We start from the raw sequence: 17,572 nt of genomic DNA, 5'->3' as shown, positions 1-17,572 counted from the left end.
ATCTTAAATAAGCACAATTTCAATAAATTAAGGACAAAAAAAGTAAAATTGTAAATGATAGATGGTGCCAATGAAAGCCACTTTTGTTACTATTAGTTTCTAACCTCTTCCTTACTAAGAATATAGTGTTCCCTTAAACTTGGAGCTTTTTTATACGTTTATCATATTGTTGTGTCATTTTCAATCTTGAGAGGAATATGAAGGAATTTAATAATACAAGTGATCACAAGGAGACAAATCATACAAATGACTTTGGTGAGGGCACCATAAGAACCAAGCGAAAAAAAAGCTAATTCCACATACAAAATGCTGAGCAAGGAATATTGAGAGACTAACAAAGTAGCAAAGATGTATCAGTCTCTCAAGGTCATATATCCAAAGGTTTAGAGTTGCACTCTCTCACAATGATGTTTTTAACAGCATCCAGGGGCAGGCTGACCCACCGTGCACTCAGGCATGGGCGGAATATACTACACGCCGCTGGAGCAGGGCCGGTTGGAGAGATCATGGATCTCCCTCTAACCAGCCCAAAATAAAGGAAGTGGGAGGTCTGTTCTTACATACTTCTGTATCATGCCTCTTTGCAATGCGCACCAGCGACTGATGCTGAGCGACGGAATGTGATGTCATATACCGGCATTCAGCACTGAAGCCGTGCCCACTGACTGGAAGGCAGAACAAGAAGAGGAGGAGAGCAGGAGGAAAAAATGAAGAAAAGGAAAAAGAAGAATAAGTTGGGCTGCAGGAAGGAGACAGGTATGCAGGGCAGGTAGGAGGACATTGTGAGACTGTAAGAAGGCATGAGTAAGTGTGTGAGAGTGTGATGGGAGTTATGGTGTACCAACAACAATGACTTGCTCAGTATTAAGTGATGGGTGTTATAGTGAACCACTGTCAATGTTTTGCTCAGTATATAGCAATGAGAGTTATGCTGTACCATAAACAATGCAGTACAGTCATGGAAGTTATGCTGCACGACTGTCAATGTCTAGCTCAGTATATAGTGATGGGAGTTATAATAAACCACAATAAGGCCTAGCTCTGTACATAGTGATACAAGTTATGCCGTACGACCATCAATGTCTGGCTCATGCTATGGACTGTATAGCTGTTGTATACCTTTGCATTTTGATGTCATATCACTTTAAAGAAGACGACTATTATTACTATTACAAATAAAATTACAATACATTACAATATGTGAATGGCATAAACACTTTGATCTATACAGATTAAAATTCACTAGACAATCACCAATCTGTACTCCACAGTCTACAACAATTATTTAAAAACATTTGAAATTTGGAGAAGTTCTTTACGCTATTAAAGGGCCCTTTCTTTTTGTGGTGATTAAAATACCTTTGCCTAAGACAAAGCTCCAGTATGAAAACAGAGATATAAACTCAAAAAATGATAGCTCTTATTCACGAATTATACTGTATGTGCATTTAATACACTCAAAATGTAACATTTCTGATGTTCCAGTTAGCATCTGATCATACATATAAATCTGATGTTATCAATACTATGTGCCGACATTTACAGGGTCCCAAATGGTCCCAAATGGCTTGTATAGGTCCCAAGATCAAAAAGGACCAAACTAGGACACTTGTGTTTAGAGGTTTTGCTGCTTGGCATATTTCAATAGCAATTTTCCATTGCCTGTAAAGGCAGCCTCCAAATGGACATGTTTTTACTTCAGGAAAACATTTTGACGGATTTTCACCTTGGAGGTTTCGTTAATGGCTCATCTGAGAATTTCAAAGTAGAACTAGTAAAACACATATTGCGCATACATTCTGCATGCAAAGGTATTTAGACATGCATGACAAACTTCCATGGTAATGGATAATGGATACATATTCCATCTGTGTTACTTTATTTAATCAAAACGTAGCAACACATACATAAAGTCAATAGATTCAGCTCATGACCCTAATGACCTTGGTCACTTTGTTTTGTTTCTTGCTTTTTTCCAGCATTTAATAAATGGCATTCTAACACAAAAGCATTCAAGGATATATTCACTGAACTCTTGTGTTACTTGAGTTTACCCAGGCGTTAAAAACTTCAGCTTACTGACTTTGGTACTTACTATAGAGTGCCCACCCTATCTGGAAGGAATACATTTAAAACTAATCTTACTGTGTATTATAAAGGACGCACTCGACCCTTCCTACAGGCAACGCTTACTGGTGTTGGCCCTTTATAATGGAAAGTGATATACATAGGAGTTAAAAGTAATATGCCATTTGGGCTAACTGCTAAGGATTTTATATTTGTCATGCAAAGAAGGGGAAGCTAAATTATGCAGAATGAAATACTAATGCTCGTTCTTTTTTGTAACATAACTGTAGCATGGGCCTGTGGTGAAATGGTGGTGCTGGGGACCCCACTTTATCTTTTTACATAATATATTTGTCTTTAAAGATCCCCTGTTACATTAAAATATATATATTTTTAAATGGGTGCCCAGAACCCCTATTAAACAAAAGGGGAAAATGATTGCAGCCTTTGCAGCACTCCATTGGCAAAGAGGTAGCCAATCATTGCCCACCTTGGTTAAAAAGGGGTCTTGTTTCATTTCTTCCCGTGGAAAGGAAGGTGTCAGAGTGCTAATGCAACTCGGGTTTAGTTAATTTGCACACTGGACTTTTGTCCAACTCATGCAAGTTTGTTGCTTGACAACTCATAAGCACTCACACTTTAGTCATAGACTTAATTCATAATTACAACTTTTGAAGAAGTATCTCCAAGTTAAATATGAAGGCCCTATTACATATGGCTAATTTTCTCTATGAAGGAATTTGAAACAGTTGCTTATATGATGCACAAAGTATTTACAAATACAAAACTGTTACAATCCCCTTGAAAAGTAGAGTGTTTTGAAACATTCACTAAAAACTGCATAGCTGAATACTACTAACAGCAATAAGTTATGTTAATTTCCTAAATTAATACTTGCCTCTAGAATACACCCCTACCTAGACAGTTGCAATGATCCATATCATCAAGTGAAATGTTCCACTGGGATAAACAGTTTGAAATACTTTGCATATTTTGTTGTAGTATGTTCTTGAAATTGACACCTACATTAATGATTTGCAATGGTTTGACAACCAGTGGTGCTAGTAGAGTTGACACAAAAGTCCCAACATCCCTGGTATTATGGCTTGTCTACAGTCACTAGTGATTCGCTTTGTTTCTGATGGCAAAGGTGATTGGACCAACATAGAAAAAATGCAGTCAACAATAAGCTTGTGGGAAATTAATGTCCTGATATTCTCATTTTCTTAACACAGATTGTTTTAAATGTTTTTGACTACCAATCTTGGCAACAGAAAGTCTGAAGTAATGTCCTTCTGTAATGAATCAATTTACAACAAGTAAAAAAGGAATTGCTAGCTGCTTACCTGCCACAACCCAGAAAATAGAGGTTGCTCTAAACACAAGGACTATTTTATATATGGCAAGAAAAAAGGCACATCTAGTGGTACATTTCATAAAGTAGCACACTTTTGTGATTTCAGGGTAATCAGTAGCATAAATATTAAACACAGCAAACCACACACAAAGAAGCAGTCAGGAGGAAACTCCATAACCAGAAGACATGCATTAAAGTGTGAGAATTCATACTTGTTGCAGATGAGGGGGCACTGCAACTTAGCAGCCAGTCAGCAGTATTTAGAACAGTCATGTTCTCTCCTAGAAATTGGAATTTCAGAATAATTTATTGGTTCAAGGTTTGCTTTAGCACAGGGGAATTTCTCAATGAAAGTGATCTTGATTGAGGTTGGATGATTGGACAAAAAGGATAAACCAAGAACAAGACAGGCTTTGGAGACACTGGCATGCTGACCCTCACATATCTTGAACCATTTTGGTATTCCTTACTAGTACATTGTGAGCTTATGCGACCAATAATACTATTCCACATGTATTAATACACAAAGATAACTGCTTCAGATTACTTGACAGGCCCACACCGTAATGGTCTAGTCACCCCTACCATATCACCAGGCCTTGAGTTTCACTTCATATTTGATTTTCCTAAAATACTACTGTCTACTCATTCACAAAGTGGCAGTGTCTAAAATTAGTTTCCAAGTCAATAACCTAAATGGCATCCATTAAATCGTTGGTCCTACTAGTGTTATGCTTCTCTCTAATGCTCATATTATTATTAGGTTAGTTTGTTGGGGATAATACATATGTCCTCAAAAAGAATTACCTTAGTAATTCACATGTTGTGGTATGTGGAGTACCCAAAAGCAAGAATACATTTCTATGTACATTGCGCATTAAGAAAAAGGTGTGGATAATAATTAAACCTACCTCCTGTCCCATTCGTTGTGATGGAGATGCTGCTAATATTAGACTTGTCCAGCTTTGAGGTCCCAGAAGTATCTCCACTACCCACACGATTATGCGGACTTGCTAGGTCCTGCATTTCCATAGGCCTATTAAAGAGATGCGCACAAACATTTATGTCTATTTTTCTATGTTAACTAATAACACTTATGTCATGATGAACCTCATGTTACCCTTTATTGCATATCTGCTTTGAGTAGGATTTGTGCAAGCCCCATGGCTTTATAATATCAATATAATTTAATTAAGTACACCATTGTAACTAAAAACATCGCCATCGTCAGAATGTACATAGCCTGAACTCTCTGAATATAGAGTCACGGAACTCAATGTTCCCTGTCATATATTCCAAAGTAAATATGCTTATGGCTGTGAAAAACTCTACTTATTGAAAGGACACCCATATATGCCAAAACACTAAACTTTTGATTCTACCAGGCCAAAAACTTTTAGCATCCCAGGTGGACTATGCTTCTAGCGACCCTACCCTACATGCACTTATTCACTATTATAGGAAGAAACCTCTTCATGGATCCACCTAACAACTCAGCAGGAGGTCTAGTTTGCATATGCCGGCCCTAGTGTGAAGCAGACTATTTTTTGTCTTTTCCCCTCCTTGTTAATATGTGTTGCATCAGGTTGCCTGCTCTACAAAGGAAACACAGTCCTCATAACTGGATCTTTTCTGATTTATTTTTTTGGCAATTGTAGTGACTTGTATGCAAAATGTGCTTTAGACTGGTATAATAATGGGGCTTTTAGTGGGCCCATTATCCAGAAGTTGTTGGTTTTATTTGTGGACATTTACTTTGTCTAAATTATAGTATTTGACACCCTACAAAATTATCATGCTCACCCTCAAGTTCAGTATCAGATATTCAGGATAATATCACGGCTTACTTTCAAGTGGTACAGTAAATATTGAATATCTGGACTCCAGATACATTTATTTTGTTATACCTCCCAACTTTAACCCTGGAGCTTGGGAGATAGAGTGTCACTCAAACTGGTAGCGCTACTGTGCATTTGTACTGAGTACAATTCCTAGACCCAGGAGAATGAAATCAGGACCACACGATTTCAAACCCGCTGTCCCACTGACCTCTACCCTCTGTCCCACTTCTCAGGACTGAGGTAGCGCTCTGTGGGAAAGCGGGATTGAGTGGCAAAATCATGACTGCCCCACGCAAAGTGGAACAGTTAAGACGCATGATATGTGGATTTGGTAGTAGTACAGCAGAGTTTAAAACGAATCATTGCTGATTATTGCTGAAGAGCCATTTATGGTTAGTCTTTTCTGCCATTTGCAATGTTCCATGCTACTATGAATAGTAGGCATAAAAAGAGAATACTTTAATATTCATTAATATTGCATTCTTCTATGGTGGGGGTGTCATGGACATTAAACTGTTGCTTCCAGATTTCTAAACAAATCATTTAGTGGTCTAGAATGTACATGTAAAGATATGTGATGCAAGTTTATCTTGGAAATATCTTTTTATTGATTTCAGTGTAGCGTTTAATAGTGTTCGCGACCTAGACTATACAACAGCTAAACTGAGTTTAGGGAGTGTAATTTCAAACCAGGCATACACCATATTTAACACCATAACATTTAGACAGGTCACTGAATTGATCTTTGGACACTTATGGAGGTATACTACAGGCAAGAACCAATGGTAAAATGGCTTGTAAAATCTCATAGCAACAGTATCCTAAGGAAGGTCTTAGCTCTATGATGTTTCTATGCTTGGGCCAAGCATTGGGATTAGTGGCTATATCTTGTTCAGTCACTATGTGTTCTCTACATGAAAGACTGGCAGAACTTTTACTTCTCTAATGATATTTTAACGTGTTAGCTTTTCAGCTTACCCAAGTCTATATTTGTAGTTTTTTTAAAGATGTCAAATACCAACAATAGCAATCATATGCTATGCAGTATCTCCCAAAGGCATGTGGAAAGCTTTAGTGAAGTCAGCTTTATACAGATTCCTATTTCATAGAATTTCATAGATTCCTATGAAAGATATAACAACTCTGTTAGGTTCTATCAAAGAGGAAATACAACTTGCAAAAAAGAGCAAAACTATAATTATTATTTATGAATGTATTAATTATTTATTAATTGCAATCTAATGAAGATATAAGGTCTTAGGTGCCATAGTAAAGTCCAACTTTCTTCTATATGCCAGGCATTTTTTTTAAAACTGGTCCGCGTCCACAAAACAAACATGTAGACTTCTGTTGTGATGGGTTTTGGAATACCAAGTCTGTTAGTGACATATATATATATATCAGACATCTCATTTCTTGCATTCTAGAGCAGGGCCGGCCTTTGGGGTGTGCGACCTGTGCGACCGAACAGGGCGCCAGACTCCAGGGGGCGCCGCCGCAGGGTCCGCCGCCGCCGCGGGGTCCGCTGCCGCCAGTAGCGTACCTAGCGGGGGGAGGGCGGTCCGCACCGGGTGCCGCTCATCAGGGGGGGCCCCGGCACCCCTCCAGAGACGGACAGTAATGTCCGCCGCTGGAGGAGCAGGCTCGCAAGGGAGCGGTATCGGAGGTCTTTAACAGACCTCCGGCTCCCTTGAGTGATTTTAAGCCGGTTCAAGGATCTCCCTTGAACCCGGCTTAAAATCTCTCAAGGGAGCCGGAGGTCTGTTAAAGACCTCCGATATCGCTCCCTTGTGATCCGCGCGGCAACAGCTGCTGTGCGCTGGGGTTTGTTGTCAGATCCCGGCGCACAGCACTGAAGCCGCGCCCACCGCTGTCCGTGCCCTCTGACCCGGAAGAAGACAGAGAGGACAGAAGAACTGAAGAAGAGGAGGAAAAGAAGCTGTAAGGAGAAAAGAGGAAAGGTAGGAAAGCATTCAGTGAGAGTGAGAGTGGATTGGTATGTGTGGATTAATATGTGTGGATTGGTATATGTGTGCATGAGTATATGTGTGGATTGGTGTGTATGTGTGGATTGGTGTATATGTGTGGATTGGTGTATATGTGTGGATTGGTGTATATGTGTGGATTGGTATATATGTGTGGATTGGTATATATGTGTGGATTGGTATATATGTGTGGGTTGGTATATATGTGTGTGGATTGGTATACATGTGTGTGGATTGGTATATATGTGTGGATTGGTATATATGTGTGTGTGGATTGGTATATATGTGTGTGGATTGGTATATATGTGTGGATTGGTATATATGTGTGGATTGGTATATATGTGTGTGGATTGGTATATATGTGTGTGGATTGGTATATATGTGTGGATTGGTATATTTGTGTGAATTGGTATATATGTGTGGATTGGTATATGTGTGGATTTGTATATGTGTGGATTGGTATACGTGTGGATTAGTGTACGTGTGGATTAGTGTACGTGTGGATTGGTATACGTGTGGATTGGTATGTGTGTGGATTGGTATATATGTGTGGATTAGTGTATATGTGTGGATTGGTATGTGTGTGGATTGGTATACGTGTGGATTGGTATACGTGTGGATTGGTATGTGTGTGGATTGGTATGTGTGTGGATTGGTATACGTGTGGATTGGTATACGTGTGGATTGGTATGTGTGTGGATTGGTATACGTGTGGATTAGTGTATACGTGTGGATTGGTATACGTGTGGATTGGTGTATGTGTGGATTGGTATATGTGTGGATTGGTATATGTGTGGATTGGTAAGTGTGTGAGAGTGATGGGTGTTATGCTGTACCATTTCCAATGTCTTTTTCATGATCTAATTATGCTCTAAAAGTACATCATAACTCCCATCACTCTATACTGTTCCATACAGTGGCAGAGCTGGGAGGCAGAGGCCTTGCACCCCCACCGCAGGACTCCTGAAAGGTAAGTGAACTTCAAAGAGGGAAAGGGTAGATAGTTAGGAGGGGGGTAGATAGGGAGAAGGGAGTGAGAAGGGGTAGATAGGGCAGAAGGGAGTGAGAAGGGGTAGATAGGGCAATCATACTCCTATCATGCCAAGTCTGCGAGCACATCCTGGAATCTGGGTATGCCTGGGCATGATAGGAATGTGATTGTTGTATATGTATATAATATTGTTATTTAATTGTTTTGTCCTATTTTGGTGTGTTACTTACTTTAAATAAAAGTGTTAGATTTCTTTATGGTGTGGGGGGGTCATATTCGGTTTTGGCCAGGTAAATGCTGCACTTTCGGTTTCAGTCCAGAATTCGTTTCGGTGCATCCCTACTACTAAGCCAGACAATGAAGTGGTAGGCCTACACCACATCAATGTTTGGCGTAGTATATAGTGATTGGGGTTTTGTTACAAGTTTTTATTCCTTTCTTTTTTTGGGATGGGGGGGCGCCAGAGGAGTAGTCCGCACAGGGCGCCAGAACTGCTACTCAGAGGTATAGCACAAAAGGACCACCTTGCATCTCATGTGGGCCAGTGTTAATATGTGTTGTGTTTATGATGAGAACGTCCTCTGATGCTCTACTGTTATAAAGTGAAGATTAAAAATTCTCATTAAAATGGATATCAAAAGCTATGCAATATTTACATGAATTATTTTTTAACCCAATAACGTCCATTGATGAGTGAGGCACGTCACGCAAAAATGGTCAGGTGACGACCAATGACGTGCTTGGCACATCATTTCATCAAACAAACTTAGAAAGCGATCTACGATCACTTTCTAAGTGATAACGAGGCATTCAGCAACACTGAACACTCACCCCAGGATGCGCTGTGACCGCTCTGTGAGGGATTTTGCCACTCGCAAGATGGCGGAGCATCCTTTAAAAAAATAACAAAGTTGAAAAAGTTCGCTAGTTGGCTCCACTTGCAGGTTGAATACAGGTACTACATTCAACCATGCAAGTCAATGGACCCCAGCTTTCTAATAACAATGTGATTAGTAAAATATTTGAAAAATATTTGAAAAATATGAAAAAAGCTAAAAAAAAGTGGTAACACTTAAAAATAATTTAGCATCAGAGGAACAATCCAGTTCCAGCAAAATGTAAAAAAAAAAGTCCAAAAAGAATAAAATAAAATAAAGTTTTTTTATTATGAGCAAGTGCTAAAATTAGCGCTGTATCTTCCCAAGTATGTCGACATGGAAAGAGTTAAAGTAAAAGCATTTCAAATACCGAAAGGCTGTCTAATTTAAAATTAATGGTTTGATGGGGTAAATTGGAGTGGCCGGGCTCAAAGATGGGCTGACCAAAATGGGGGGGGGGGGCGCACTTAATTTGTACCTCCCAAACAACCCGACAAACCCATGAATCACTGTACTCTGGAGATATTGCTGAACACATATTGGGGTCTTGTTTGAAAGTGACGTATGCCAGGAGCTGTAAATCCATACCTGAAGCACAATTTTTGTGACAAAAGGGTGGTAGCAGAATTAGTGCATGGAAAAAGTTAAAATACCAGCATTTGAAATACCTTGAGGTATCTAGTCTTATATATGGTTTGATGGGGTAAATTGTATTGGCCAGCATTAAAGATACCCGATATAGCACATGGGGCAGAATGACCAGATTTGGAAAAAAAATGGTTTTGAAATAGCAAAACGCTACTTCTACTTATTGTCTAATAACTTGCAGAAAAAAAAGCAAAAAAACATAAAAACATTGGGTATTTCTAGACTCAGGACAAATAGTAGAATCTATTTAGCAGGTCTTTTCATTAGCTTTTTTTGGATGAGTAAAAGATTTTTCAAATAAAAAGAGAAATATTTTTTTTTTAATTTTTCATATTTCATATTTTTTTTATAGGAAATTAGATAATATGATCAAAAAAACTAACATATAACATTTAACATATGTGGGTTCACTAAATGAGTGAGGAGAAAATTACATCTAAACACGAGCACTGCACAGCCTCGATCCGAAAGGGTACAAAAAAGTTAAAAACAGCCTGGTCCTTAAGGGGTTAAATAGTTGGATAGGGTAGGTAGAAAAAATTAAATTGATATACTCCATGTTCCTTTTTTTGCAGTATCACAGGTGTACCATTATATAATCTAAAGTTTAGTTAATGGTAGGGGTTATTAAATTGACAATAAGTATATATGCTTCCAGAGTGAACTGAGAAAATAAAATGCTTACATTCAAATCTAATGTTAAAGAGGAAGATGTAATAAACTAAAGCAAATATATTTTATCCGTGCTTTGGGCAATGGAAATCTTCTTGCAATCATTATATTTTTACTGGAAACAAGCAGTTTTTAAAAAATAAGTGCATTTGGTCATTTATCTTATTATGACAGGTTTTTTTTTTTACATAAAATTGAATCAATGGCCAAATATTTTCAACTCTTGGCCTGTTTCAAGTTATTTAATAAAAATAGTTACTAACACTGAAAATAGTCATTTAAGCAATCATACAGTATTTCTTAAGAAAGCATACAACGCAATCTCCTTTTTTACTCAAAGAATGTATTTATTTTGGGGGCATGGACTTGCAATCTAATTGCACACACATTGAGGTAAATTGTAATAAGAAACTGATTTCTTTTGTCAGTGTTCAAAACAAATCGTAGTTCTGTGAAATGCCTTATGCTGGAATGTGACATGTATCTCAACCACAATCAGTAGCAAAAAAAAGTCACAGTATCCTGTAATCCATCAAAATTGTCCATATTGCTTTTCATGGCAAGGAGCAAGAGCATGCTTTGCATCAAAGGCTAATGATTATACATGTGAGGAAAATTTGTAAGAATAAAAACTGTACGAGTGGGAAAAAAAATTCTTAGATACAAACAGGCCTGGGCATGCTTTATGACAAACGGGGTAAATGTCCAGCGGGATACTGGGGCTCTGACTATTTTACAGTTAAAATGTACATGGGATCATATAACCTGTAGGCTAACATGCTGGGCCTGCATTGACTCCCAATTCAGCACTACATTTAGCCATCATGACCCCTTGAACCTGGCACCACACATCTTAAAAGATGTAATATCCCTGTGCTTAGGAGTAATGGTGTCACTTTACTCGCTAACAAAAAATGCTTTTCATTAAGGACCAATATTACAACAACATGACAATACACTCTTTATGATGTAGCATTACGGGATTCATATTTCTAGTTTCTCCAAAACAGCCCATTTAGAAAGTTACATAAAAAAAAAACAGCACCTACAATTTAAACCCTTAATGACAAAGCCCGTACATGTACAGGTTCAAAATGCATTGCTTTCAATGGGTTTAGGGACCGCCCATTGTCCTTAAGGGGTTAAAAGAAAACACTTAGTTGTGGGAGAATATGTATCTAATTTTAAAAATGCACATATTGAAATGTTATATATTAAATGTATTTTTTGTAAAATGCATATATATATACATATATATATATATATATATATATATATATATATATATATATATATAATCTCTCACACATAGAGGTTGTTCTTATCAACATGTTATAAGTTTTACAACAGAAGCTACATTTAGGTTTAGAGCTAAACTGCAGAATATTGTAACATTTCGAAAGTGTCCCGCTATGGTCCAAAATAGTTTTATGGCAGTTGTATAAAAAAAATGTGATACAAAGAAATAAAAGTTACATAAATTGCTTGTAAAATGTATTTATGATTGTTAATTCTTTAGCTCGACAACTAAATCTTCAGACTTTTTTTAATCAAAGGTTTATAATTTATATTATGTTCAGGGGGTGTGTTGCTGTATTATTTGAAGCCCCACTTATATAACAGAGTTCCATAACGGACTACGGACAGTGGTGGCCCCCAGGGACACGCAATGTAGAGGGCTCCAGCCACAGGTACTAGAAAGGTAAACGTCTGTCATATTATTTTTTGGGTACTTTGTAATGGTAACTTGAAAATGCTAAATTTCACAGACACCCCATTAAATGCCTAATTTTATCACTTCACAGCTCTACATTTGAATGGCGGGCCACATGTGTTTGCTTTAAAAGCAATATTTTAGACTTCTTTGGAAGCAAGGTTACACATATAGCTATGAAAGAGTTTATTCTGCGTTGTTGGAATGGCATGTTTTTCCTAAAATGAGTGAGGAGCTAAACATAAAGCATCTTAGAGAACAAGGCAGCCCAGACAGCCCATCTGCAATTCAACCACATGAAAGACCCATGGGCAAATTTAAAACCATTAACACAAGTGCCAAGAAAATCTGCCAAAGAGCCAGATGCTGCAAAGTATTGAGGGATATCTTCCACAGGTTGTCATCTGAATCCTCTAATTACTAGTTAAAGGGAAAAGGTAAGAAGAATCATACAATTAATGTACATGGGAACAACCTAGATATAGCTATAACACCAAACGCAAACGCTGACAATATGGCTGTATTTTAAATAACAAATTAAAAAAGTAGGTGCCAAAGATCTTCCAGGGTTACATTTTGCTATTGATTAATTTATTCCCTAAATGACAACAATCATTTATTTTCTTAGGGTGACAGTTATGTCATTTTTATTTTTTCCTGTGTCAGTAAATAAATTAAATAACATGAACAGCATTTTTGTACTCAGCTGTTCTCTTTAGCACCGTAAGCACTGTAGTTTTCTAAGTACACTAAGGTACATAAGAGTGCAGCTGGACAAAGAGGTGTGGGGGGTTTCATTTTAAAAAATAATTTAACGGTTCCTTAAAAGCAAATTTTAAATTTGTTATCTTACTAAAAAACACAAGCAAATCACAAGTGAACAATATGATGATCATTATAGGGTCTTCAGTGAATATAGTCATAATTGTCACAGAAAGAAATGGAATAGTTTCTTTGGAAATGGCCATTAAGTATTCTGTCTGTTATTTTGTTTTTGTCACCCTGCTGTAAACCGGTAGATGAATAACCAATTATATTTTTATGATGACTCATCAAGTTGTTACCTGTTAATATGGGCCAATAAGCTATGTAATATTGTGAGTGCCCGGATGTGGTGCTAAAACTGCACCACAATGTGGTGGGAATCGGAACATAGACACAGTCAGGGCTAAATGTGGCCCATATCAAGTTTCATAGCTTCAAATGCTAATGTTAATTAAAAAAATATCTTATAAAACTCCATAAATGTTTGATTTACACGTGGTTGACTTTGCTATAATTACGGCCACATAATATGCTTGTCTTAGATATGTAAGATATTTGAACACTTGGGCCTATTCACTAGAAAAGCAAAGCCTCCTTCAATCAAGTATAGGGTTACGATTACTAAAAACAAGTTTCAAAAAACTGAGTGGCTCTCCTTCATAAAAATATCATACACAGTTGAAAATAAAAAACACTAAATGAATAAAATAGAACTGTCAGAATAATTTGTTACCACTGATTATTTCTAAATCAACTTTTTGGTTATTTTTATGGTCCAAAGAGAGAAGAAAGAAAGGAAAGCATGGGTGAGTTCAATATCTCTCCATATGGTTTTGATGGTCACCCATCCTATTAGGCATAGGAGTAGAGTGAAGAGCTAGGCTAATCAAGAGTAAATACAAGTTGGTAGTAGTAAATAAAGTTGGACCTTTTGTTCCACTCGGGCAAGTTTGTTTTTGCAAACCAGCCTAGCAGTCATCTTACCTTCAGTGAATAGATGCAATGATGTAACACTGCCTGATCTGCATCAGGAACAACTATTAAAATGTTCCTCTGGATGAGTTTTTTGTTCTTCATATGAAAAAACAAAAATATGTAGCACTTTGTTTTACTTACTATATAATATTCTGATTCATTTCGAGTATATTTTCAGTCACTGACTCCGGGGAAAATACGAACTCGTCTGACATAAGGTTCTCCTTCAAATACTTTGGAGGTTATGTATGGAATGATTCTGGTGCACTAGAGTCTGTTTTTACAGACAATTCTATTTGAGTGCCATAAGAGAAATGAATGGTCCAAATTATACAGGAAAAACATACAACTTTTACACAGAATAATTTAGCGTTAAGCAAATTCCTAGGCCCTGTTAAAAGTTCAACTTTTGTTTGGTGAAACACGAAGGCAGCTTCCAGCCCAGATTTTAGTTCTAATGAAGGCTTGTAAAGGAATTTTCCTGATGAATTTTCTCACACAGTCTTCCCAACTATGAAAACATTTTCAACATTAAAGCTCACTAAATAAATAGATGATTGACTTGAGGGCCCCTCTGGCACTCAAATGAATCTTTTAAAAAATGTTGCATTATGCTGATGTTCTGTTTCATTTAAAATGGGAGGTTAGTAGCAAATACTTTCCTTGAATAAAACGGTATTACGGTATATACCATGGAAAATAATTTTAACCTTCTTTCAGATTGCTGGAATTCCAAGCAGGTGACTAACCTCCATTTTACATGTAATTGTTTGGTACCTTTAGGTATACGGAAGTAACTAATGTTCCACCAGTGTGTCTGTTATTTAAATATGTAATCCATAATTAATATATAAGAACCTATGAGCTTCTAAGATCTTTGGAAAAGCTCTGAAGGTTTCCAGTATAAACAATATATGTATATACAAAATTGTATCTTCGAGCACTAACTTAACTGAAAAGCCATTATTATAAAATCATGTGAAAAGTACCGTATTTGCTCGATTATAAGGTGACCCCCAAAATCTGAATATTAATTTATGAAAAAAAGAAAAAGCCTGTATATAAGTCAACCCTATAGGAAAAAATGTATTCATGTAAACTATTTTTTTCTTAATAAAAGCTATGATTGAGAAAAATATTTTTTTTGTTTTTATTTCCTTTTATTTTCCAACCTGCCCCCCAGTTATGCACATCTGCCCCCAGGCTTGCCACTCTGCCCCAGAAATGCCTTATACCCCCTATATGCCACTGTGCCCTATGATATGCCTTTTAACCCTCTAAATGCCACTGTGCCCCATGATATGCCTTTTGATCCCCTATGTGCCACTCTACCTGCAGACATGCCTTATACCCCTATGTGCCACTCTGTTTCCTGCAATGTCAGTGGGAAAGCCCCTGAGGTCAGCGGGAACGCCTACCAACATCAGCGGGAACGCACACCGACATCAGTGGGCAGTCCTGGCTATATCCTGCAAGGGTGGTCTCTGGGTAGCTGGAGCACAGCAGCTCCTAGGTATGGTGATTTGTTCCCATGTTCTGCCTCCTCCCTAGACCTCCCACCTACTTAACCTAGGGGTGGATACACCACTGCCTATTTTGAAATCACAGATAGGGCCAGCCCCACCATAAAAGCCAATTAGGCCATTACCTAAGGCTCTGAGCAACTAGAGGTCCAAGTACAGAGTAAGTGATATTTAACGTACCTTATGGAGAATCTGTCTAGCAAATAAACAGTTTAATATATTCAATTTAGTTTTATTAGCTACCCTTATGTTGGCTACAATAAGCATTGTGGGTGCATTTGCATAAGGGGTGCCAGAGACAGGCTCCCCAGGCTACAAGGAATTCTAGAGTCTGCCTGGATCACAGTAGAGCTTTACACTGTACTTAGTATTTTTAAAGTATCTAGGAAATATCTAGCCATTTATTTATATTATGTTAAGTTATTGTATTGCACTAAATGCAATTAAACCCTTAACAAATTACTTACGTCAGCCATCCAGAAAAAACAGGATGCCATACATTTGACATATGTTATTTCGAACAAATTTGGAATGTAACTAGAAATTTACAGCCAAACGGGAACTATAACATAAAACTTCATAGTATATTTTCAGTGATACTGCCCATGCTTTTAACAGGATTTCCCTGCAGGGACTGCGAATTAAAACAGGTGATGAAATTAATAGAACTAATAATTCTAAGGAACAAGCAGGAGCAAAGAAAAGAACAACATCTCATGAAATATAACAGGTGACACGTTGGCAGCATGGTTTCTGCAAACCCTTTCTGCTTTTATCTACTCCACGTCTTTTCCATTCCATTCTCGTATTAATTGTAACAGCCATTAACACCATTAGCATGCCTGGTGTGAGTTACATTTCAAAGCGCATTCGCCTGGCCCATATGTCGCATAACCAGGTCTATTCTGCCTCTGTTTTTCATTCACAATTGTGGTCCTTGGATGTGATTCTGCCTTGAAAGCTTTTAACTAATCACGTTTACACTTTATCAGCTAATTATGAAGTATTTTAATGTTTGGTTACCTGGAATTCTGCGACTCTGTAACATCTGACTCGGTGCACGATTTCTTTACCTGAAAAAGTAAAAAGAAAGCAAGTTACTTTTGTTTTATATAATATGTATATATATATATATATATATATATATATATATATATATATATTGTTATTTCCTTTCAAAGCTTCCTATAATAAGCACATTTAAAGGTAAAATCCAGTTGGAGTCCTAAAAAAAGAATAGGTTTATGTTCCTATGTTCTGAACAGGTTTATTAACTAAACATTATGTTTTTTTAATTCAAATTTTAAATACAAATCATTGATCTCTCTTTATAAATACTCATAGTGTTTTATAATAGCAGCTGAAATCAGTCATATAGAATTAGGGTGCCTTAAATACACCTACTATGTGTTCCATTACAGGTATCTTGAGTATGATACCTACTTGTGCCTGTGCTTGTTCCATTGCGGAACACACTACCTTTCCTTCACAACAGAACCCTAAGCATTTTCAACTAGGGATAAACTGTATTATACTTGCTATTTAATAGTAATTGTGGACAAAACAGTAGTTTGGGTATTTAAGCAGTACCCAGAGCTTATAATGTTTAATAAATTACTCCTGGATCACGCAATAATCCATGTCGTCAGGAGAATACCTGGTCTACCCAACATAGTTCACAGATCATAGTGCGAAAGCAGTAGTAACCATTATGATGTATAGTGCTATGGTCCAAAAAAACCATGACCCAACAGTGAAGTTCTATGTCAAGTTTACTAAAATATTCAATGCGGTATGGCACACAACCAAGAGAAATGCCAGTTCTGTAACAAGTAACATTGCAAGATAATCAAAACATGTGCTATGAAACCACTTCGGGCCTTTTGCTTTAGATCTCCAATGATCTATGTCCAGCATGTAGGCATTTGTTAATGGGACAAGGGATGCATGACTTCAACACTTTTTGGGAATATTTACATTTTGTGAGGGAGCCAATACTAGTTCTGAAAGCACACTTTGGAAGGATTTTTACTCTTTTTATTATTACCTGCCAGGGACATGCTGGCAAACACTTTTCATGGGTTTGGCTACAAAATCTCCTAAAGCCAACAGCTTGAAGCCTTAGTAATTTTGATGCAAACATACACATTTAAGGT

General features: G+C 37.3%; 1 protein-coding gene across 7 annotated transcripts in view; it reads right to left on the bottom strand.

Annotated features, from left to right (window-relative positions):
- EYA4 (EYA transcriptional coactivator and phosphatase 4) overlaps positions 1-17,572 on the bottom strand; it is a 108,472-nt gene that overhangs the window by 39,754 nt on the left and 51,146 nt on the right. For 3 of the 7 annotated variants that reach the window (XM_053459301.1, XM_053459302.1, XM_053459306.1), the window contains 3 exons: positions 16,440-16,489; positions 4,336-4,460; positions 3,637-3,705 (listed from right to left, as the gene is read on the bottom strand). In XM_053459301.1, the coding sequence (XP_053315276.1) occupies positions 3,637-3,705; positions 4,336-4,460; positions 16,440-16,489 (244 nt within the window). Of the gene's footprint in view, positions 1-1,319; positions 1,381-3,636; positions 3,706-4,335; positions 4,461-16,439; positions 16,490-17,572 lie in introns of those variants that run through there. The other 4 variants (XM_053459303.1, XM_053459304.1, XM_053459307.1 and 1 more) reach the window with 3 other exon arrangements.

This window comes from Spea bombifrons, chromosome 3, assembly GCF_027358695.1.
Source record: "Spea bombifrons isolate aSpeBom1 chromosome 3, aSpeBom1.2.pri, whole genome shotgun sequence".
NCBI classification, from domain to species: Eukaryota; Metazoa; Chordata; class Amphibia; order Anura; family Pelobatidae; genus Spea; species Spea bombifrons.
This window is presented reverse-complemented; position numbering and strand designations above follow the sequence as displayed.